Raw genomic sequence first — 23,353 nt, forward strand, 5'->3', positions numbered from 1 at the left:
TTTAATAGAAAACAAAAAAGTTATTCTATGTGTTAATAACGTACACCTATTTTTTTGATGAGGGAGGTGGGGAGGCGTGGGAGGGCGAGATTTTGATGGTTGCGGACGCTAATTTATTTACCCGCGATGACTCAGCCGGTCTAACCAAAGAGCGTAGCGAACCCGAATTGATGATTGGCTGCACATACAAATTCAAGGTTTTCAAGCTCAGCCCTACCTTATTCTTTTATATATACTAATATATAAAAGAATAAGATAGAGCTAAGCTTGAAAATCTTAAATTTATATATATAATTAATTATTAATTCGAGTTTACTACGCTCTTTAATTAAATCGACTAAGTTATCGCGAATAAATAAATTAGCGTTTATAATTATTAAAATCTCGCTCTTCTATATCTTTCTTATTAAAAAAATAGATATATATTATTAATATATAGAATTACTTTTTTATTTTCTATTAAAATTTTAAGATTTTTTTTTAATTTTTAAAACGCTATTTATACTTTTCGAATTTTTAAAAATTTTAAAATTTAGTCTTATAATTAATTAAAGTATAAGAAATTTAAGTATCGCTTATTAAAGTTCGCTCGACAGCCGAATAGCTCTAATTAAAAAATAAATATATATTATTTAATTTTAGAATAACTTTTTAATTTTCTATTAAAATTTTAGAATTTTTTTTAAATTATAGAACGAAATATATACTTTTAGAATTTTTTTCTTTTTTCTTAAATTTAGTCTTATAATTATTTAAGCGTAAGGAATTCAAATATCGCTTATTAAAGTTCGCTTATTAAAGATTACTCACCTATTTACTCGATAGCCCTAATTAAAAAGAATGATTATAAATTTAATTCATAGGCCTTTACTCGTAAAAGAATAAAGAAATAAGTAAGAGTTATAATATAAGTAAGTTTTTATTTAGAGTTATACGCTAAATACGCTAACTAAATCAAGTTCGCTTACCGACGGTCCTCGCTTAAACCGTCGGCCTCTAGGGAGAAGGACGCCTAGCAGGACCTTAGCAAATTGCGAAGCGCTTAGAAAATTCAGGGGGTCAGCCCGACTCGTAATGCCAAGACATTATATGCGAAAGGCGCCAGTTCATAGGGTACTAATTGCGTTCGCCTTCTTCAGTTCCTTGACTTTGTCCGGCCATTTCTGTCTGGTAATTTCATGAGTGGATGGATATCTGTCTCAGCCCCAAAGGCGATCGCTGTAGGACACATTCTTTCATTCGGGACTGTGTGCTGAGCAGTGCTGAGCAAGTAAACACTCCCAAGGGTCAAGGGCAGTTCCTCCGGGTTCAGTGGTGTGATTCAAGAGCCAATCTACCTCGTGCAATGGGACCCAAAGCTCTCAGGACCGACGGTGCAGCGCAAATATTATGGAACTGACATTAAGGCCTCGATCTTTTCGGCTTGTGTGTGTAGAAAGCCCGCATCGGATCACAGCAAAGATCCAAGGCATGGCAATGAACATGACCTTCCCGGAGTCTTTGCTGTGGCAAGGCCGAGTCAAGTATCGATGACCTGCTCTCGAGGCTGACGGTCTATAGGCGAGCCGAGGGTACTGGATAACGACTGCCCGCAAGGCTGCGACGTCGCTTCCGCTGAGGAAAAAGCTGGCGGCGGTGGCGATAGCAGGGCAATTTCTTGTCCGTAGAAGCCGGCCCTTGCGCTGGAGAGCCATTAATCCGTCTAATGACAAAGGGATAGACGAGCAAGCGTGTAAGTCAGTCGAAGTTGTACTTCTTTCGATGACCTCTGTTCCGCTCGCTTCCCCCCACAGCCTCCCAACAAGCGCCTCGTCATTACTCCACCTCGACAAAGAGGGCTGGAAAATAAATAGGATCACGCCTTCATGTGCGTTAAGGACTAGGTTGAAAGCACAAAAGCTAAGTTTCTTGGAGTCATACCTCAACGCAGTCCGCTATTCCTCAATCGTCAAGATCTAACACAGAAAGAAGTATTATTACAGCGTCCTCACAATCCACAAAGACTTGTCCAGTCGAGAGCCTTCCCTCATCAGTCAAAGCCCTATATGCCCGTAACCACTTACCGAGTTCCGCGTCAGCCTCGTCCACATCCTGACTATGTCGACCCTACAGAGGGAACCGGTTCCGGATAAGTAGTCTCATCACACAACGCCCCACACCCTAGCCTCGTCTGCGGACTCGGCTGCGTCCAGCTATAATCCTTACTCCACGCCGTATAATCCGGCTGACTCGTGATCCCACTCCGCCCCCCGCTACACCTCCTGCGAATGTAGCCATCAAAAACTTGCCCAACACTACTAGTCCAAAGCGCATGGCACAACTTGTCATCCCAAGTGCAAGTATTAAGCACAGTAGCGGTGACGCACTTGCTCTTGAGCCAGGTATTGTCGATATTTTCTTGGAGTTCGAGGCCGATTTTTTCGATAATATCGACTTCGATTTCGTTGCCCCAGGTGATGCTCCATGAGCCGCAATTTTGGACGGCGTCCTGGGAGTTGGAGGCGCATGTGCTGGTGCGGGCGCAGTCGATTGTGTTTTCTTTCATGGGTGTCCAGGCTTGGGCTTGGTATTCGTTGGTGACGTAGAACTATGCAGGGTCAGTGCTGCTATATTTCCTTATGGCTTTTTTAAAGAAAATGAGAACGGGATGAGGTGAGGTCTTACGATGTCGGTCCAGCATTTGACTCCGCTGGCGTAGGTACCTTGGTCTTTCGAGTCTACATATGTTCCGGAGCCGTCGGGGTAGGAGCTCGTGCTGCCAGTATAGTCGCCTAATTGTGCGGTGGTGCCCGCTCGCTTAAAGAGCAGGTTAGAGTCAGAGCTTCCCTCAGCTGACGGGTAGGCGAGTGCTAGGGGTGCAAGGCAAACCCCCATGAGGTTTAGGGACGGAAGTGTCTTGATCAACATCATGGCGGAGTACTCAAGTGTTCCCAGAGGGGCTGGTGCTGTAAGTGTGTTTCAGGCGGTCAAAGGGAGTTGAAGAATGGGGACGATTGTGTCTGCCGATATTGGATGTAGAAAAAGAGGGACTCGCCTTCTTTTATGTGCATGGGCAACTGCTGTGCCTTTTTTCTCTTTCTCCTCTATTGCATGTCTCACCAAGCTTTCTCCTGCCAAAATACTGTAGAATTCAAGATATCCCAAGATACCTGCCGCTTGTGCCGCATTGGGAAACCAAACGAAGAAATGAAACAATCTAGTGAACGCAATTTGTTCGTTTTTCTCCGCCCCCATGCTACTGCTTTTTTAAATGACATGAATTTCTTGATCCATGCCTCTAGACGTCGGGTAGCTTTGTTTCAGAGGCCGAAGAGAGAAAGCCACGAACAGGTAGTCCAAATGGTAGACTCGACCTACCTTCAGTGCTCGCACGCCTTGCCTTCTGGACCGGGAACATAAGAGCCATGAGACATTGTTACTTTCCCAGCCAATGCCCTTTTCGAGCTGTACAAGTGCTCCAGACAGAGACACGACATCTGTGCCGCATCTCTGAAAACAACGTGTCAGCTGACTGCAGTGAGATGTGAAGGATAGACGGCTGGAGCTACATAGGTAGACCGCTGTCGATGAATCTGCCCTGCGGCGCGTTAGGCGCATTATCGTTAGCTACGCAGCTAGACGCCGCCGAGTACAAGCTAACACTGCACTGACTGGTGCAGGCACCACCACAGGCAAGGTAGCTTATAAAGACCTCGGCGCAGCGCGGCGCAGCGGGTATAGACTCAGTTCTTAGACTTCTTTTGAATGGTGGTGGTTAGGAACATTATACTCTATTTCCCGGCCGAAGTTTCATCACACCCTTCCTGTAGACAGCAGTATGAATGGGAAAGGGCATGACGAATAAAGAGGCCACGGAACCTGCCAAGACTTCAGTAGAGCTTGATTGTTATCAAAGAAGACTTATTCTGACAGTAACAGCTATATTGATTGGAAGGCTAGAGTACAAAATTGAGTATGATGGGCGAAAAGTCTCCAGGACCAAGCAGCGCAATGGATTTTGCATACGCTAAAATTGGACCCTGGACTCTGGAGATCTGCACGACAGAAATTTAATCGCACATGCATCCGTATCCCTCACGACATATTGACGACATATCGTAGTAGCCAGAATACCCTTCCTCTTTGTAAATGCCTTGGCCCTCTACACAGCTAGTACCGCTTGATATAGCATCTAGACTTCTAGGGCAACTGCTTTCTACCCACGCATCCACTGCTCCAGGAACTCCTTCTCAGCTGACCGCGACCTCGAGAGCCTGAATGCCATCTGGGCTGAGATATGGATGGACGGTAAGAGCGCTAGTATCACCCAAGGACCGTGGTTCTTGGATAAGGAAGAAGGACTTGCATTGTTGGGTAGTATAACGTTACGGTTACTGTTATTGACGTAGCTGTTCGTGGCATTTGCAAGGTTGATATACTGTTTCGATCATACCCCCACCAGCGCCGCCGGTCGACATTCTGAAGGGGCGCTGATCAGACAGGTCCGCGAGTACAATGGCATGCTGTCTGGGCGTACCAGTCCAGGAGTACCATTTCCATTATGCTTACGGTGAAGGGCACAAGCATCGGAATCCTTGGTCTCCGACACCAACGCGGAGTTAGCTTAGAGCCGACGACCGTGCATTCGCGTGTCTCCTCAGCTTCACTTCCGTACCACCCTAATAGCCCACTACAAAGTCGTAACAAGGGGTAACACATCTCTTTCTGAATGTGAACAAGCTGTTTTGAACAGTTTGCTAGATCCCATATGCCCCCACTCCTGCCACAGTGAAAGCGACGACATTAACCACTGTCGTTCAAAATGTCCAACAATGATGCAGAGAATCCAGAGATTGACCTCTCTAGATTCCAGCTTCTACACGAGGTCTTTCGGCACCGAGCAGCGGACCCTATCCAAAGACCTCTGATGGCATTCCCGAAGTCGGGTTTTGCAGACTACGAATACTTCACAGGGAAAGTCCTCGACCAGTTTACTGATACAGCTGCTTGGCATTACGCCAAGGCGAATATACAAACGGTGCGTCAAAACGATGAAGACTGGCCCAACAAATGCCAGTACCTATATAGCAGAATACTGATCGGTCTCACCAGCCAACGGGTTTGAGCAGAGTAGCTCTCCTCGGTCCCACGAATCTAGAATGGGTGGTCTCCTTCTTTGGCCTTTCGCGAGCAGGTTACACCGTCCTAACTTTATCTCCAAGACTATCCGCGCCAGCGATCGTGAAGCTGATGCAGGAAACGCATTGTGAATGCCTAATCTACCATGAATCACCAAAGCTTTTAGCGGTCATGATCGAAGTAGTGTCTTTAATGTCCCTACAGACTCTACCCATTCTTTCTCGCCACGATTATGACACGCCTAAGGGTCCCGCGCCTCCTTTTGAGAGAGACATTGACGTGGCCGAGGAGAGAAGACGACCAGCTACTATTTCGCACTCTTCGGGCTCTACGGGTCTGCCAAAGCCGATTGAAGTCGTGCATGAGAGATACACAATGGCGTATGCTATTGGACCTGGAGATCGCGATTTCGTGACATTACCCTTGTAGGTCCCTTATCCCTCAATCCTTAGAATTGGGTTGACGTATGTTTCAAAGATATCACAGCTTTGCACTATACGTCTGCCCAGCGAGAATGTATCAGCGAAAAACGGTCTTCTTTCTGAACCCGCATTTGCCCCTGACATGCGAAGGTCTGACAGCAGCCATACGAGAAGCAAGACCGGGCACTCTATGCGCAGTCCCATATGTCCTAAAGCTGCTTGCGGAGCAAAAGAGTGGCATTGACGCCCTAAAACAAATTGATCAGGTAGTGTTCACAGGCAGCCAATGTCCCGATGATTTGGGTGACCAATTGGTGGAGAAAGGGGTAAATCTCGCAACTCTTATGGGATCGTGAGTCCACCAGTATCATTCAGTCTGAGGATCCCTGCTCCTTGCGCTATCACATGATCATCAAACACTAGAAGAAAGACTCACTAAAGCACAGTTCCGAATGTGGATTTCTCGGCACCTCCATAGGTCGGCCCGCCGACGACAAAGCATGGAATTACCTTCGTCCGCCGCCAGCACTGATGAAGGATATCTATCCCAAACCTATCGCGGCAGACACATTTGAGTTCGTGTTCCTCAAAAACCACCCTGGACGTAACATAAGCAATTCAGATGATCCGCCCAACTCTTTCCATTCTCGGGACATCTTCACCCCCCACAAAACCATTCCCGGGGCCTGGAAATTTTTGGGGAGAATAGACGACAGAGTCACTTTAATGAACGGTGAAAAGGTTTTACCGCTGCCTATTGAAGGTAGCATCCGCCAACATAAATTGGTGAGGGAGGCTGTGGTGTTCGGGATTGGACGAGTCATCCCTGGACTGCTGGTTTTCAGGTCGCAAACCGCTAAGGACCTTGGGGACAAAGACTTTATCGAAACTGTCTGGCCTATTGTTGATGCTGCGAATTGCGTTGCTGAAGGGTTTTCACAAATAGGAGTGGACATGATAGTGCCTATGCCTGCTGGCGTGTCCATTCCCTTGACGGATAAAGGAAGTATTATTCGCGCTCAGGTGTACAACGTGTTTGCAAAAGAGATAGAAGAGGCGTACGCGTGTCAGGAGGGTACAATTATCATGGATGGTGCTGAGCTCGAAACACACCTGTTGAGTTTGGGCCAGCAAATTCTTGGCCCACAACTTTCCGATCCTAAAGACGACCTCTTCACGCTGGGCATGAACAGTCTGCAAGCCATACAGATGCGAGGATTTATTCTCCGCGACCTGTACCTCGGCGGCAATGGTAGGAAACTGAGCCAGAACCTCGTTTTCGAGAACGGCAACATTGCCAATCTTGCCAAACATCTCGAAGATGTACGCTCATCCCAGAGCGTCGTAAAGGAGAAGCCGATCGCTGTGATGAAGGATCTTATCTCAAAGTTCTCGGCGTTTGAGAAACATATACCAGGCGCCAACGAGACTTGCAAAACGCATACTATTGTAAGTCGTAGAACTTCCCCAGGCTAAGTATCAGAGGCTTACCACGGATCAGATCCTTACCGGCGCGACAGGCGGCGTAGGTGCACACATCCTCACCCTCCTTCTCAATCAACCGACCATCTCACAAATTTACTGCCTGATCCGTGGCGCGGATCCTCTCCCACGACTCCAGAAATCCTTTCAAGATAAACGACTTCCACCTCTCAGCTCGCCCAAGCTTCGAATCCTCGCCTCCGATCTCAGCGATCCGCACCTCGGCCTCAGCCCTGCGGACTACACAACTCTCAAGTCATCAACAACCCACATCATCCATTGCGCCTGGCCCGTAAACTTCCAACTCGGCCTTCCCTCCTTCATTCCTTCTCTCCACGGCTTGCAAAACTTGATCCAATTGTCTCTCTCCGGCACCCTCCCCATGCCTGCAAGACTCATCTTCTGCAGCTCCATCTCCGTTGCACTCGGCACACCTGGTCCCACACGTATTCCTGAAGCGCCAATCAAGTCCCTAGAGCAGGTCTCGCAGACGGGGTATGCGGCTTCAAAACTCGTCGGCGAGCAAATCGTTCAAGCTGCCGTTGAGAACCATGGTGCGAGGGCGACGGTTCTGAGGATTGGACAGGTTGTTGGCGATACGAAAGCAGGAGTGTGGAATGATACCGAAGCCTTTCCGTTGATTATCAGAAGCGCAGTCACCATGGGCGTATTGCCGGAAATGGACACGCCATGTCAATGGTTGCCTGTCGATACGCTGGCGGAGGCTGTGCTTGAGGTCGTTATGTTGAGGGATGGACAGACGAGCGGAGCGGCAGCTGCAGTCAGTGGGAGGGAAGGGCAGCTATTTTACAACCTCCGCTCTCCCCATACCTTCTCGTGGACGCCCGACCTGTGCTCCGCCCTCCACGCAACGGATTTGTCGGCGTTCGAAAATGTTACGTTCAAAGATTGGCTTGACCGACTTCGCAGCTTGTCCGCTGATACTCACTCCTCCACTGGTGGTAAAACAAGCGAAGCAGCCGATCCAAACCGCAACCCAGCGATCAAGCTTGTAGATTTCTTCGCTGAGAATTTTGCAGAAAACAATGCGAACTCGGAGGTCGTATTTGAGATTGGTGAGGCTGAGAAAGCGAGTCCAGCGCTCAGGAACGCGCCAAAGGTGATTGAGAGTGGGCTCTTGGGAAAAATGGTTGAGGTTTGGATGGAGAGATGGATGGGGAAGAGAGACGTGTGAAGACGAGGCAACTAGGCACGAGACTTGAGAAAGGGGGAGGCATTAAGAAGGTGTAGAAAGCGAGAGAAAGCGAAGAAAGGCCTTTTTGCAGAGGAGGAGCTTGCAGCGACCTGGCTGTAGTGCAAGGATAGAAAAGAAGCTGGTGGCAGTGAAAGCCAGTGATGTCGCTCTCAGGTAGGGCGGCACTCGTGCCCACCCAGTGAGCTCTACAGTTTTGTATTCCAGAATATTAACAGACTGAGTCTTGCGATTATCACTGCCTTGTATCCGATTTCTCCACACAATCCAGACGTAGGGTATATTGTAGAGTTGGAGGAGCAAATCTCTTGGCGCAGAAAAGACGACCTGAAGAAATTCCTCCCCGCATAGCTCCCTATCCTTGACACAGTTTTGTACACAAATTAATACTTCCCTGACACCTCATTGAAATGTCTATACGTAAGTGTTAGATGTCTGCTATGCTCTGGATACCCATACTGACACTTTACAGCACAATTCGAGCTCGCGAACCCCCCAACCGACGCCATCTCCGCCATACAATTCGCGCCCACTTCCCTGCGGCTCCTCGTAGCGTCCTGGGACAAGCATGTCTACCTTTACGACACCTCGAGTACTGGCGGCCAGCTGCTCAACAAGTTTGAGCATCGAGCGCCGGTTCTAGACGTCTGTTTTGGGGAAGATGAAGAGGAGGCATATACCGCAGGCTTGGATTGGGATGTCCGATGGTCGGCTATATATACTGCTGCTTTTTTCCAGACGAATCTACGGCTTACGCGAATTACAGTATCAACCTCACTACAGGTGCCCAAACGGTTCTCTCCTCCCACGGCGCAGGCGTCAAGTCCGTTCTCTACGATCGACAGCACAATATCCTTGTCTCAGGCTCTTGGGACTCGACATTACACGTTCACCACCTCTCCAAACCTTCTGATCCACCCGTCAAGATATCTCTACCCAATAAGCCATTCTCTCTTTCCCTCACATCCACTAGGCTTGTCGTAGCAATGGCTTCCAGAGCCTTGCACATCTACCAACTCGCGGATCTGGCCTCTGAATCTGCGGCCTCAGGCATCGAACCTTGGCAGCGGCGCGAATCTTCTCTGAAGTTCATGACGAGAGCAGTGGCTTGCATGCCTAACGACGAAGGGTATGCATCTTCCAGCATCGAAGGCCGTGTGGCTGTTGAATGGTTCGACCCGTCAACCACTTCTCAATCTCGGAAATATGCGTTCAAGTGCCATCGTCAACCCTCGCCTGAAGGGGTAGATGTGGTCTACCCTGTCAATGCGTTGGCTTTTCATCCTGTGCATGGCACCTTCGCTTCAGGCGGTGGAGATGGCTTCGTCGCGCTTTGGGATGGCGTTGCCAAGAGGAGGATCAGGCAGTACCAGCGGTACACGACTAGTGTGAGTGCATTGAGTTTTAGCGGGAACGGGAAGTTCTTGGCTGTGGCTGTCAGTCCTGGTTTTGAGGACGGGCGTGAAGGTGTTGGGGAGGGAATGGTGGGTATTTTCATTAGGGAGTTGGGCGATGGTGAGGCGAAAGGGAAAGGCATGAAGTAAGCGGGTTTGGTCAGGCGGTATGGACATTCAATATTCTGTTACATGTCCTATCGGAGTTCCTGCAATGTTCAAGGGCAGTAGTTCGATGGATCTAGTGCCTGCATGAGCGGTCAATGACCGGATTTGTCTCAGATTATTACATCTAGTAGTTGAGACCGATGTCGCAAGCCTCGCTACTGCCACATCTTCGTGTGACTGGCTTCGACTTGATCAGGTAATGCCGATGTTTCAAAAGCTCTGCTTTCATTGGTCGCCTCTATCAAGAATTCTGCTTCAAGGGATTCCACTCATGCCGGGCACGAGTCACGAATTGGCTGCGCATTTTGCCACCCTTCCTCCTCGAGCACATGAGCAGACTCCGAACGAAAGGCTCCCTGATCCTTGCTGCCCGCTATGCTCCTCCATTGGTGGAACAGCTTGAAATCCGCAGGTGATGATGAGCATGACCGTTGCCGGCTTTCCAGAAGGCGACTCAGGTATAAAGCCATCTTGCTTGCGCCCTCCCCTCATGCCTCCTCGCATGATTCCATCACCGCTTCGCTGCGCCGCATGCATTGCATGCATTGCAGAAATCTCATTGGCCGAGTCACCGCTGGCTACCGTTGGCTGCCAGCCCGCATGCTCTCGGCCAACACCCTTCTGACCCTTGAAGCTCCGTTCCTTTTCGTTGGGCATCAATTCACCTCTACCGAGCACATGATTCACTTCGACCCCATTGTCGTTCGTTCTCCCCAACGAGAACATGAGATGAAAAGCGTTCACGATTTGGCCAAGCCTTTGGCCGTGCTTGCTGCAGATGCCAGGATGATGAGCCAATGGGCGTCCATCCCAACCCTCCATATCCAAAGGACCCCACGGCAGGCGGGGCTTGTACCTCTCGAATGCTACAAGTGAGGTCAACTCAAAGCGTTAGCCCGGGTCTTCGAGGGTTAACAAAAGTTTCCGCCAGGAAAGAGTCGTTCATCCTTGAGGCGGTCAGATCGTTGGAGCTTCCCTGCCTGCATTTTCTGCGCTTGGTGCACATGAATTCGCCTTTCCTGTTCTCCTTCTGCTTCACAATCTCCCTCCTCCACCCTTTCTCCCGTCTCTTGCATCGCTCTTCAGATCCGCAGCTCGTTGTTGCTCGGCCTCAAACCTCCTTGCCCCAGAACGCACTTACAAGATTCTTTCCGACTTGATACCATGTGCCTACATTGCTGCAAGTGACCCAAGGAGTCTTTCCACAAACCACAAACCGCGTCACTTCAAGTTTCCCCTCTACGAACAAGCGAGCAAGCCCCTCAGCGAAATAAGATACAACCATTCCACAAAACTCCCCACATCTGATTGCCACTGGCGTGGTCGGCTTACCAGAACTCTCAATACCCAAAGCAGAATTACGTAGAGGGACCACAAAGGTCGCGAAACGCAGAAGATGTTAGAAGACACTACACCAGAAAACCAAGCGATGAGGCCCAGCAATGCTCATTGGACGACACGTCCCAACATTGACGCAGTCCCTACTGGAGACAAGACTACATCGGAGGAATGGACCACGGAGGAAGGGAAAAAAGAGATGGTGGCCGAGGATCGTAAAGTGAGATCTTCGACAACAGCAACAACGGTGTCGAGCGAGTCGAAGCAGACCGGCATTTCAAGCAACGTGCATACCTCTTCCTGTTTTCCCGAAGAAGAGACAGACCCCACATCGTCGCCGTCGGAGATGTTGGACGAACCTGACCGGAAGTGCACGGAGTCGCCCATAGACTCTGACAGAGCAGTGTACGGGTCAAACTCTGTCCATTCGGAATCTTCCGAGTCTTCCACGGAAGGCAACGGATCGAAGAAAAACACGACCGCAGCTGTAGACCTTGACAAGGTCGAAGCCATGGGAGGTCAGTTCGACGACTTATGCATTGGCAGGGAAGCTGCCAGCTTCCACAACCCGGAGAATGATATGGAAGCGCGATTTATCAACGACAAGGTTCAGAAGGCAAACAGTGAGCCCTGCGAATTTGTTGTGTTGTTACTCGTTACTGACGAGTCTTGTAGCTACCATAGAGGACATCGACCTTCGTCCCGAGGTATATTTCCGAGATCCCGGGTCCTCATTCCAAGTCTCTGCACGACCCAAAGAGCCTTCCAAACTTGCTCTTGACGCGAAAGGCGACATCGCCTACAGCCGCAAAGTACGTTTCGCACCGGACTCTTTGCTGGACTTCGACTTAGAGGAGGGATACAACATTGAAGGGCCAAGAATGCGCTATCCTTCCTGTTGCATCATCTTGTAGATGCAGGAGTATGGACGCGAGGGCATACCATCACTGTTATGCTGCTGCGGGGAAGGTTCTGAATGCATTTCAGTCATTTCAGCACGGAGTTATTGGCGTTGGTCATACCCCTCGCATCACGGGTCGCACAGACCCTTCTGTAGCGCTGGCACTGGGGAGGATCGCATTCACTCACGAGCCTATGAACCCCTTGAAAATAGATGTTAATGTCACGGTAGGCTGCAATCTCCCATTAAAACATTGTCCAGTCAAGCTCCTCAATGTACTGCCATTCCGGGACACACAGAACGAAACCAATGCATAGTTAGTTCATTTGTCCAATGAATAATGTAGTGATCAAGTCAACGCAAGTAAAGCCAACCAACGTGCAGTTGCCATGCCGTTGTCTTTCTAAGCGCAACGGAGCCGAATCTGACGGGCGCATATCATCCATCACACTGTACCTCGGTGGTTGATTCCCAAACCTGGTAGGTGGATGAGAATCTTGTTTGCGAGAGGGTCGGCTCGTTGCTGCCAGGACCATAATAACGAATGATTATGTTGGGTTTCCATCGCGCAGTGCAAAGAATCTGCAGCTCACCGATTGCACGGTCGTGCTGGCAGGACAGGCAGGACATGCACATGCACCGGATTATTGCAGCAAATGATCTGCCTCTCCTTGAGACTTGCATACGCAAGTCGCGCTAACCGATGAGCGAAGCGACTAGTGAGACCACGATTGGTTGAACAAGATGATTCAAATTTTGAACCCGGCGTAAATGGAGGCTTGACCGGAGATGCTGTGAGGATTATCATCGGCTGTCGAGGTCCACGGCGGTGGCCGTGTTAACAGAAAGTCGGAAGCGACTGTCGTCGTAGCACAAATTTCACTGACCCAGGATGCAGGAACGGCAAGCCTGCTGCGCCTAATTTCTGCAAGTGATTCCGAAAAGATGTCGGTCACCACTGACCCATGAGGCTGTAGATTGACTGTGTCCGATTACTGATGGGCGAGTCCATGTTCTCGAGCTAGAGCTTCCATTTCTTGACACAGCACCCAATTACCCCTTCACTCAAACCTCTTGTGTTAATACCAAGCCATCAAGCGAGCATCGATGCCAGCAATAACGAGCATAGGCCAAAAGCACACGTCAGCAAAGGAGAACATACGAGACCCGACACACGTCCATACGCAACATGATGGACGAGAACAGCCATCAGACAGCGTTGGGCAGCGGTTTGCATTGAAAGAAAGATGTGTGAAAGGCACGTTACAGGGAGCAGATTTGGGTAAAACTGCCAGTATTGGAAGTGACACACAGATACCTCATTCGCAGGCACAGCACCGCTGACTCAAATCAGGTATCAGCTCGCTTGAGACCTGGAGGCCAACCCAATGGTCCTCCAAGTAGGCCTATAGTAATGAAAGGCAGAGTCTTGAAGACCATGTTGAGGGTCCAACCGCGTCCGAGAGATCGGACCAGGTCCATGGTTTTCGCGAACCTCGAGGCCAAAGAGGGGGTCCAGAAGGGGAGAGCCCTGAAGTTGCCTGGGCCGCTCGCTCTGTCTTGGAGCATTCGATACGTTCCACGGACCTCGTATCGCACATTCAGCAGGAACCTTACTGTGGCACCACCAAGTCAGATTCGGCCATCTGGGATTTGGACTTTCTGCGCTTTGGCTCCTCGAATTCAATTTCGGGCTCTAAGAGTTCTTCCCAGCCGTATCCCCCAAGCTTCGACATAGTTTCGTATGCCATGGGTGCCCAGTTTGAAAAAAGCTCACTAATCTGCTGCGGCTTAGAGTCACTGACTCTCTCGACCAAAGATGAAGCAGAGTATATATCGGATGGGGTCACCCGTGCACGTGGTAGGCTCCTCTCGTCAGTCTTGAGAATCTATAGCCAACGTTTCCCAGTCTCCAGGGGCTATATCGAGAGCGTGAACAGAGATGCAAGCGGAGAGCTTCATCGCTCAAAGGATAGATGCGGCATCCAGGTTCCTTATGATGTTCCCAATGACCACCAAGGCCTTGAGAGGACCTCGACGATATTGAAGAAGACGATGGAGGATAACACAAGCTACCTATTCAGCAACGGAAATCGACCCAACAGTTGCAGTTCCTGTCGGAGGCCACGTCAATTATCGTGTCGTGGTACTTGTCCACGAGAAAGTGGAGGAAAAGGTCATGAGTACCTTCGAACGCGCGGCTGGGATGGCAGCGATCACAGGAGCGAGCATCCTCGCTTGACAGGACACCATAAATTGCCAGGCGTTGGTAGGCCAGGCACTCATTCAATTCTCCCAGGTATGCGAGTTTTTTTGAATCCTTCAAGTCGCTTTCTAAAAAGTTGACGAAATGTACTAGAACCAGGTGCGAAATCCAACACAGCTGACTTTTATCTTGTCTCGTACGTGATTGATCGTGATTGTTGAGGCGTATCTTGGTCGAGAAGCCAAGTAAATTAGAGTTGCCCGAAGGCAACTTGCATGAAGAAAACTCTCTGTTAGATGTATTGAGGCATAAGCCTGTTGATCATCCGTTTGCTCCCGAAGGATTGACGTTCAACCCTTGCGAGATCCTTTTTCGTTCCTCAAATTTTTGTATGCGGCTTGTACAAATTCTCATTCCTAGGGTTGGGATGAGATGTCTTTCCACATTCCAAAACTTTCGGTCTGTATTTGTCGGTCAGTCCCAGCGAATGCTGTGACCGTACGAAACCGAATAGCTATACAGTGGAACTCATCTAAATGATGATTGTTGCGGAAAACATGAGCACAGCCAGTCCAGTCCAGAATAAACGACGGAGAGAGTCGAACATGCCTTGGTGGGTCTCAGCTCCACTGGATCTCGAGTACGCACGCTTACGCCTGAGCACAACCTTGAAACGAGACGTGCCAAATTACGAATACGCTGTTCAAATGAGCCCTTGTCCTAGCGAGATTCCAAGCCTCGCAGAGTCAGCAGACAGCCTGTCTACTGGACCGAGGAATGGTTGTCGCGAGAGGAAGCGCGGCTAGAACAAAAAATCTTGCAACGAGAGCAAAAGGTACAGAGGTTTTTCTGCTTCGCAAATACCCGCAGGGGCGAAAAATGAGGTACAGTAGCAGATTGAAAGTCATCTCATAAGACGACTAGATCCATATGGCGTACACCGTAGAGGGTGTGAAGGTGTTTTCGTTCCAACCGATAGCGAGGCTGGTAGCAGTGGCAGGCCAGGCGGGAGTTCTTGTCATTGGCAGTTCAATGTCGGGCTGCAGCCGCATTTCAGTACCATGCACAGCTAAGTAACGCTAGCAAACATACCAGTGATGGGCACAACATGTCCGTACCTAAGCGCTGCCGTGGGATCATCCAAACGTAGGAGGTCGTAATCTATGGTGGATCATCGTCGTCTACCTCAGCTCTCTCACAGCTCGCAGCACATGATAATCTCAGAGACTGCAAATTTTCGCTCTTAGTAATATGCCATGTGATGACATCCCTTGGATTCCAGTAGTCCTCAAGCGGTTACCTGCATTCAGAAATCTCCAATGGTGCTATGACCTGCAACTGTGCATTGGAAGATTGTCACTCTTTGCCCAATAACGTGAAAGCATAGACCGGAAGTATTGAGTCGCATCGCGTTTGCAGCTCGAAGACCTAATTAGTACAAATTTTCCCAGCTCCAGAGATAAGGCAAAAAGTTCGGTTCTGCGCTTGATATTTAGTTAGATCGGTCTCCTAGGTAAGTCTTTGTGGGAAATCGGATCCTCCTGTTCCTTTTCAATTAATCTCATGATCATCAGCCGCGCTCTGGTCACTGCTGCTCTTTCATACGAACAAGCCTCCGATCTACATAAGCTTGACTTCCTGAATAGGACCAACGGGCTGCTCCTCAATATGCGTGTCCAGTTGCTCCTTGTATCCTGACCTCGCCAGCTTTGGGTGATTATTGTCTTGATTACCAATGGCAGTCATGCTAGGTTACATTCTGACTGAGGTGCTAGGTATCTTACCGCCCGGACGAAAGACAACCAGCCGCCTTTTCCCATGAAATCCAAATTCGTTAAGGCGTCATTGCGGTAGGGACCCTCGATCGTTTCAAGGGGACAGACAAGCTGCGACCGAAATTGAAGGGTAGTCAATCCATATGGCGAATCCAACCTATCTGAATAAAGATAAGGAATACCATAACGTCTCAGCACCGGACCTCTATAGCCTACTCGCGCTAAGTACCAATTATGGTACCGACATGGCCTCAGAAGGCTTGATGCTTTCGCGTAGCTTGTTTGGCAAAGACGCCCCAAGAGATCATTTTACTGCGACATCTTCGTCTCCAACGATTTCCAGTCTAACAGACGCCCATAGCTTTAAGCAAAAGTCAGACTCTACGATCAAGTCTTCACTTGGTCCCATGTATCTTGCTCGCGAACGTACAGATTCAGAGAAGGCTGTCAATGGGTCAGACATTGAAACTCTAATTGACAGACGGGTGATGTTTCAAGAAGCTACGGTGAAAGAGCTAGCGGGTCATATTCCAAACGATAATAGTGACGAGCTGTATCGGCGTGGGATAGAGGCCGAAGCTATCATCAATGGTACGGATCGCGCTTTCGGTGGCCATTTCGGCAGCCACTTCGACAAAGAAGTCTCAAACGATCTTGAGCTGTGGCCTCTCGCAGCCTCGAATCGTGAGGAAGCAGAGGCAATGGTCGAAGGGCTAGAGCGCGCTTACGGTAGTGGACCTTGCCACAGATTCACGTACTCAACTGACACAGTGGGCAGGAGCGATACATATCACTCTTTAGGAGCGAGGAGGAGGAAATGCCGCATGTGTCCCTTCCAGTGGCGTTTTATCGAGCGAGGAAGCTCCAGACATCGCCAGATACGTGGAGTGTGTGTACTAGTAATTGACGCCGTACCCTTCAAGAGACAAATATTAGTATGAGCATGGTTTGGCATGGGTACATGGCAAGGCTCCTCACTGGCAAGCCCTCAACATACTGGCGTCTTATTTGTCTAAGCCCCGGGCTTTAACGAAGCGAGCTATTTGCTCTTTACAAATCTTATCAACAAAGTGCTCCAATACATCGTAAAGTGATATGATCTCCTGTGAGCACTCAACAACTGCTTTGATGTCGATCTCGCCCTCGGCCAGCCAGCTAACAAGGTTCTGCACCTTCTTCTGCTGGGTATTTGGGACTCCATTCATACTTCCAGGCTGGTCCTTCGGCATCGGTGTGGCACTGCTCAGAGCTGCTGCGGTACTGGCTGCAGCTTGCAACCCAGCCTGCGTTGGCTTCAATGTCAGGGCTAGAAATATTGCAGTCACCGCAATCACATGTGGCGGGTAAAGAAGTGGCAAGTCAGTCATATAGTGATCGTTGATGATAGACCATGCCAGCGAAGTGTCATCTTGTGCCATGCTCAAAGTGTTCTGGAGATCCTGCAGGGTACGGTAAGGATGGTGAATGATGAGCTGAGAATTCATCTCAGAGATCAAATAGAACTCGCATTCGCCTAGTTTGGAAACATCCGAGATGATGAAGTCTGCTTAGGTCTTCTTCAGCTAGGATGAATTGATGAACAGTTAGCGGAACGAACCTGGCCACATCGAGCGAGCTTCGCTCACGATAGTTCTTATATGCTGAGGGCATTCTTCCATCTTGCAAGCTAAATAGAACGCAGTAGCGAGGATGAGATAGGGGTTCGTGCGCCGAATCTCCACTTTGCTGTAAAATCTGCGGACATAGACCTGTGCTGTGGCGACAGCCTGCTGCCGTATCGACAACCGCTTCCCAAACTTGGCCAGCTCTAATGTACTTCTGTCAGAAAATCCGAGAAAGTCTGCCGCCTTCAACAACAAATGTGACTACGTACGCTGATTGAAGAGGTGGCTTAGTAAACGGCGATCCGGCAATGGGTACTGCTGGACCAGGGCACGATCATCATCCTCGAGCTTTTGCCTTATCTCTGCCAAAGTTTCTCGAGAATACTGCCAGTGGCGGCGCTGAGTCGATGCCCAGTAATTTGCTGCCATCTCTCAATCTGTGGCAACGCTAGCTCGAGATGTGTATCAATATGCCTTGCAATACGGGCATTGAAACAATGTTAGTAGTACACCATAACAACCAACCCTTCGATCCCAGGCCAGAGCAAGGCACAGAGGGGAAGGTGCCACTGCCGCTTGCTCTTTTGTCAAAGTGTAGATCTTAAGCAGAAACACCTCCCGTCGCTAGACGTTCGAGTAGGCAGTACAATTCGCAGTCCACCAGTGCTCAATAGCAGCCTCAACACATGTGTTGAATCAGATGATTACCATCCTGTCGAACCTCCGAGCTGGTCGAGATTGATGCCAAATGCATTTCAACAGCATGGCGGCGGTCCGGACCGAGATTTTAGCGGGTAGCCTAACGGCCACCCCGCTGCTGCAATCAACCAAGGGTGCCAGAGAATAGTTCCCCAACTACTCACAACTCCGCCCTACCATCACCAAAGTAAATAGAGTATTGCATTGATGTCCTTTGTGGACGCGTAACGTCTCTCTTGCAAGGCTATAGCATAGTCTACTCCGACAATAAGCAGAATTCCCTTCCCTTCAGAAGCCATGAATCAACAGCGGTAATTTGACCTCCTGGCATCATGGACGGTGAGGACCAGACCGTCCAAGATGCCCGAGTCAGCAAACTATGGAAAACATTGGATACTCGGAACGAGGGCCGATTGAACCTCAATGGCCTGAAGAAGGGGCTGAGCAACATAAACCATCGTTTGTACCGCCCGGTTATGATAGGAAGCTTTCTGACAGTCAGTACAGCTCTCAAGAATGCTGACTCCCTTCTCCAAGATGTCATGAAGGCTGTGGATACGAATCGAGATGGTCGCATAGATTACTCCGGTGCGTTCAAAGAGAAATGCCAATGGGAGGCATGACTAAAGAATTGATCAGAATTTCGAAAGTTTGTCGAACAGACGGAAAAAGAGCTCTGGCAACTTTTTAAGAGTATTGACCGAGATCATAATGGGCAACTGGACAAGGGGGAAATCAGATCGGCGTTTGAGAGGGCTGGGATTCAGCTTCCAGGAACAAAACTTGATCAATTCTTCTCCGAGGTTGATACTAACCACGACGGCGTCATCACCTTTGATGAGTGGAGGTATCCAAATATGTCTCCAGGAAATTTCCTAGATGCTAGACTGACGTAAATCAAGGGACTTTCTGCTGTTCATCCCGGCGAACACCCCGAACCTACGAGCAGTACTTTCCTACTATTCTTCCACCGTTACCGTTAATCCAGAGGGGGATGTGCACGTATCAGACGATAACGTGGAGGGGTTAGGTAAAATCCAATTTCCTAGGAATCTCTTTGCAGCTTTGTTCGGCCTCGCCAAACCGGCCACTCTACAAGATCGGTCAAAAGGCGCGTCGCCGGTACATCAACAGATAGCTTCCGCACAAGCTACAGCAAAATCTATACCGGTCACTTTTCCCTGGGATCCGGGCGATCAGGATGCTCAATACGAAGACATTTATGACCCAGACGATTCTGCAGAAGATCAACATGCGTCCAGAGAAATGTTCCTGCTGACGGATATCTTTCCCCCGGTAGGTTATTTCGTGGCCGGCGGAATCGCAGGCGTTGTCTCTCGAACAGCGACTGCGCCTTTGGATCGCCTGAAGGTGTACCTTATAGCGCAGGTCGGGGTCAAGGACGACGCAATAAATCACGCAAAGTCGGGAGCTCCTTTGAAAGCAGCAAAGACAGCAGGGAGACCGTTGATGGAGGCGACCAAGGCACTATGGCGTATGGGAGGCATACGAAGTTTGTTCGCCGGGAACGGGCTCAACGTCGTCAAAGTGATGCCAGAGTCTGCCATCAAATTCGGCAGTTATGAGGTAGGGACTCGGATATTTTGAAACATTGCAAGCTGACCAACACTGCAGGGTTCTAAACGTCTGCTGGCGCGCCTTGAAGGTCACGATGATCCAAAAGCCCTAAAGCCCTGGACGCAGTTCTTCGCCGCTGGCCTGGGTGGACTCATTTCACAGTTAATCAGCCTTTGTGATATGTCTGGCCGACATTGCTTACCGTGATTTAGATTTTGCGTCTATCCCCTCGATACCTTAAAATTGTATGCCCGAATCGCACCATTTTCCGGGGATCAACCCATTCACTGACTCTGACCCAGCCGTGTCCAAAACGAGACTATCAAAGGCGGCCTTCACGGCAATGCCTTGATCCTCGCTACTGCTCGCAAGATGTGGGCTACCAGTGGCGTTCGTTCCTTTTACCGCGGCCTTCCTATGGGTCTCGTCGGCATGTTCCCTTACAGCGCCATCGACCTTACTACCTTCGAGTACCTCAAGCAGATCATTAGCAGACGCAAAGCGCGGCTAAAGAAATGCGACGAGGACGACGTCACACTCAGTAACTTCACCACAGCCAGCATTGGCGCTTTTAGTGGTGCATTTGGCGCCAGTACTGTCTATCCACTCAATTTACTTCGAACGAGATTGCAGAGTCAAGGCACCGCCATACATCCGCCGACCTACACCGGCATTTGGGACGTGACGGTCAAGACGGTCAAAGGGGAGGGAATTAGGGGGTTGTTCAAAGGCATCACGCCAAACCTGCTGAAAGTGGTTCCGGCTGTCTCGATTACTTATGTTGTATATGATAACTCGAAAGCTGCGCTAGGGTTACGATGATGACATTGACCACCGCTTACATCGAATGCGACTGGCGGGGCCTTCAAAAGGTCCCTGGGATGGTTGACGGTAGTCATGTTGGTCGAATGCGGATATATCCCTGATGTTGCGCGAATATTGTGGATAACAGATATTCTAGAGGGGACCCTTAACACAAGTGATGAAAGTACAAGTGGTGGTAAAAGGAATGGAACTTGGGACCGACTCTGGCGTATGTCGGAGAGTTTTGGTTCAGTAGCGACGTTAGCAGCAGTAGTAGGGGACAAGGTCAGCCTGGGTAGAGGCAGGGTGATTGTGGGTTCCTGGAGTGAAACCTAAAGCCTTGAACCAGCCTCTGAGGGAAGCTGGGCGGGTTGGTCTGGCCCCCTTTGCTTGTGGTCTGTTGTTGTAGAGTAGATGTACACACTACTTGCAATGCACTTTTCGTGCCTACTATCCGCATAATGATTTAAAAGTCCTAGAGATGCGTTCATAGCTTGTTGCTACTGTATGCCTCAGGATCGAGTGGTCTTCAAATACGCGACCCAAAAGGGCTTAGGATGATTCCGCCACCAGCCGCTATTAAGGCCATATGGAAAGCCACCGCTAAAGATCCTTGCTGCATTGAACTAACGACACAACTATACACAACTGTGCACAACCAACCACGATGTTCAAAGTTGAGAACCTCCAAAACCTCAGATAGGAAAGTGCTGGTTTACCAACATGTTCACCCTCTCACCGAATAAAAATCTCCCCACCCATTCTCTCACACTTCATCATGTCTTTCGCATCGATCCTCTCCCTCCTCTCCGCCCTCGTCCTATCCTTCACCGTCCTCTCAGCCGGTATCACTAGACTCAGTTCGCCAATAACACCGGAGCAGATCAGCCGGGAGCGAGCTACCTCTTCTATAAATCCAAGCACGCTGCGAGAGCTTGTTGGTGTACTGGACGTTCTGTGTAGCATAATGCTCTTGGTGCCTCGGAGCAGGAGGCTGGGCGCAGCAATGGCGTTTGCGCTGCTGGTATTGGGGCTAGTTTCGAGGATAAGAGAGGGAAAGTCGGTGGGAAAGGTTTTGATATGTATGGGGCTGTGTATGATTGTGTGGATGTTTTGAGTAAGGCTAAGAATCAATGGAACAACATGGTAGAGAGGTCATTCAAGTCCATTGCTATGTTCGCCGAATCGCTATCGGCCTCACGAGTCTTACCCATACTCATACTCGTCGTCCTCTTCCACTTGCGCCTGGAATTTTCCTCTCCCTTCTTCAATCCATACCTCCATCCTAAACGCTCCGGCTTCGAGCGCTCTCACCGGCGTGGTCCGCACTCCTCCCAAATCTTTCCCCTTCTTACTTTCACCTAGTCCAACCTCGACGACCTCTGTATCGCCACTGCCACCCTCGAAACCTCCATAGTCATTACCATCCCTTCTCCGTTCTTTCTGGAGGCCCGGCTCAGCAGCGACCCAGCGATCTCCCCTTCCTATCGGCGCGTCCACCACCTCTTCATCTCGCAATTCGATGGCTAAGGTAAAGCTGCAGTCTTCTGGCAAAGGGTTCAGGCGAGTCAGAGAAGTGGATAGCCGGGCAAGAGTAGCGCGGAATTGTTCTGGGAGGTCGGATGTAGGTGGAGGGTTGAACTTTTTAAGGTCGGCAGGTCTGGGTGTAGCGGCTGAGGGCACATCGGGTGGCTTTTCGGTGCTTGCGGATTGGTCGCTAGCAGGTGGAGAAGCGAAAGTCGTGAGCGTTTCTGAGGATTGTATGCGGGGAAAGGACGCAGTGGAGAAGACGTAGCGTTCGAGAGGCTTAGAGCTAGGCGGAGGTGCATGAATAACGACTGAGGTTTGCGCAACGGTGCACTACACTCTCAAACATGATCAGCAAATTCATGGAATGTTATGTTCCATGCTGCACAGTAGATGAGTATTGTGGGAGCTTGTGGTAAGAGTAACGGGGCATTGCCGGGACCTCGAGGGCTCAGTCGGGCTGTTCATAGAAGCATAGCTTTGCTGCCTTCTAAACACTGAGCCTAGCTGGACGTAAGGTATACATCTGAAGAAATCCTTGACCAGATCTCATTCAATACCACTTCGCTATGACTCTTTCCGATCAGGCAGTGATTTAGGTAGCCAACATGATGAAGCACTCTGACAGCAGCGTGCCACTTCACGATAGGATTTGATGCATCACTTTACTTCGACACTTCACAGTGATTTTCCGAGTTGAATCAGGATACAGTCAAGTCACACATGAGAGGCTTCTTTACCTTCAACATCTCCGCCTCCACCGAAGCAACAGCATCCATTATCCATTTGCACAGCTTTGGATGTCTGCTCTGCCTCACAGGATAATTGTACTTACGCGCCTTGATGAATGAGGTTTGAGGGTAGATATTCCGCTCATAGAGGATAGTGTGGATGACGACGGTGAGGAAATCACTGTAAGCAGAGACGACAGCTTGATAGGTATTCAATAGAGGAGCCTCGGAGTTGTAAGAAGCCATTTTTGAGGAAATTCACGGTCCTGAAGAAGGTTAACATTGCGGGGACGCTACTGTCGGCAGACCTGCCGGAAACGCGTGGAAAAGGAAAGCTTGGCGCTTCACAACATTTCGAAATCCCAGTCGATAGCACGATAATCCAAGTCGCAT

General features: G+C 49.6%; 9 protein-coding genes across 9 annotated transcripts; 6 read left to right on the forward strand and 3 right to left on the reverse strand.

Moving 5' to 3' along the window:
- Window positions 1–2,095: 2,095 nt before the first annotated feature.
- HO133_007190 (uncharacterized protein) lies at window positions 2,096–2,907 on the reverse strand (the record flags this gene model as incomplete). Its single annotated transcript, XM_037298083.1, has 2 exons — window positions 2,096–2,587; window positions 2,665–2,907. 2 exons carry the CDS (start codon window positions 2,905–2,907, stop codon window positions 2,096–2,098), a joined length of 735 nt encoding a protein of 244 aa, XP_037156718.1.
- A 1,894-nt stretch (window positions 2,908–4,801) lies between these two features.
- Window positions 4,802–8,217, forward strand: HO133_007191 (uncharacterized protein; the record flags this gene model as incomplete). The annotated part of the gene is made up of 5 exons (XM_037298084.1): window positions 4,802–5,017; window positions 5,092–5,543; window positions 5,596–5,892; window positions 5,987–6,989; window positions 7,042–8,217. 5 exons carry the CDS (start codon window positions 4,802–4,804, stop codon window positions 8,215–8,217), a joined length of 3,144 nt encoding a protein of 1,047 aa, XP_037156719.1.
- A 428-nt stretch (window positions 8,218–8,645) lies between these two features.
- On the forward strand, window positions 8,646–9,779 carry HO133_007192 (uncharacterized protein; the record flags this gene model as incomplete). Its single annotated transcript, XM_037298085.1, has 3 exons — window positions 8,646–8,655; window positions 8,708–8,942; window positions 9,002–9,779. 3 exons carry the CDS (start codon window positions 8,646–8,648, stop codon window positions 9,777–9,779), a joined length of 1,023 nt encoding a protein of 340 aa, XP_037156720.1.
- Window positions 9,780–11,193: 1,414 nt separating this feature from the next.
- Window positions 11,194–12,049, forward strand: HO133_007193 (uncharacterized protein; the record flags this gene model as incomplete). The annotated part of the gene is made up of 2 exons (XM_037298086.1): window positions 11,194–11,758; window positions 11,811–12,049. The coding sequence occupies 2 exons, from the start codon at window positions 11,194–11,196 to the stop codon at window positions 12,047–12,049; spliced, it is 804 nt and encodes a 267-aa protein (XP_037156721.1).
- A 4,111-nt stretch (window positions 12,050–16,160) lies between these two features.
- On the forward strand, window positions 16,161–16,818 carry HO133_007194 (uncharacterized protein; the record flags this gene model as incomplete). The annotated part of the gene is made up of 2 exons (XM_037298087.1): window positions 16,161–16,746; window positions 16,796–16,818. The coding sequence occupies 2 exons, from the start codon at window positions 16,161–16,163 to the stop codon at window positions 16,816–16,818; spliced, it is 609 nt and encodes a 202-aa protein (XP_037156722.1).
- Window positions 16,819–17,021: 203 nt separating this feature from the next.
- Window positions 17,022–18,050, reverse strand: HO133_007195 (uncharacterized protein; the record flags this gene model as incomplete). Its single annotated transcript, XM_037298088.1, has 3 exons — window positions 17,022–17,560; window positions 17,615–17,824; window positions 17,891–18,050. The coding sequence occupies 3 exons, from the start codon at window positions 18,048–18,050 to the stop codon at window positions 17,022–17,024; spliced, it is 909 nt and encodes a 302-aa protein (XP_037156723.1).
- Window positions 18,051–18,652: 602 nt separating this feature from the next.
- HO133_007196 (uncharacterized protein) lies at window positions 18,653–20,720 on the forward strand (the record flags this gene model as incomplete). The annotated part of the gene is made up of 7 exons (XM_037298089.1): window positions 18,653–18,779; window positions 18,828–18,908; window positions 18,960–19,167; window positions 19,223–19,907; window positions 19,956–20,059; window positions 20,111–20,143; window positions 20,201–20,720. The coding sequence occupies 7 exons, from the start codon at window positions 18,653–18,655 to the stop codon at window positions 20,718–20,720; spliced, it is 1,758 nt and encodes a 585-aa protein (XP_037156724.1).
- A 760-nt stretch (window positions 20,721–21,480) lies between these two features.
- Window positions 21,481–21,823, forward strand: HO133_007197 (uncharacterized protein; the record flags this gene model as incomplete). Its single annotated transcript, XM_037298090.1, has 2 exons — window positions 21,481–21,774; window positions 21,821–21,823. The coding sequence occupies 2 exons, from the start codon at window positions 21,481–21,483 to the stop codon at window positions 21,821–21,823; spliced, it is 297 nt and encodes a 98-aa protein (XP_037156725.1).
- Window positions 21,824–21,908: 85 nt separating this feature from the next.
- On the reverse strand, window positions 21,909–23,206 carry HO133_007198 (uncharacterized protein; the record flags this gene model as incomplete). Its single annotated transcript, XM_037298091.1, has 2 exons — window positions 21,909–22,562; window positions 22,970–23,206. The coding sequence occupies 2 exons, from the start codon at window positions 23,204–23,206 to the stop codon at window positions 21,909–21,911; spliced, it is 891 nt and encodes a 296-aa protein (XP_037156726.1).
- Between the last annotated feature and the right edge of the window lie 147 nt (window positions 23,207–23,353).

Source organism: Letharia lupina (assembly GCF_014066315.1).
Source record: "Letharia lupina isolate WasteWater1 chromosome Unknown contig_3, whole genome shotgun sequence".
Classification (NCBI taxonomy): Eukaryota; Fungi; Ascomycota; class Lecanoromycetes; order Lecanorales; family Parmeliaceae; genus Letharia; species Letharia lupina.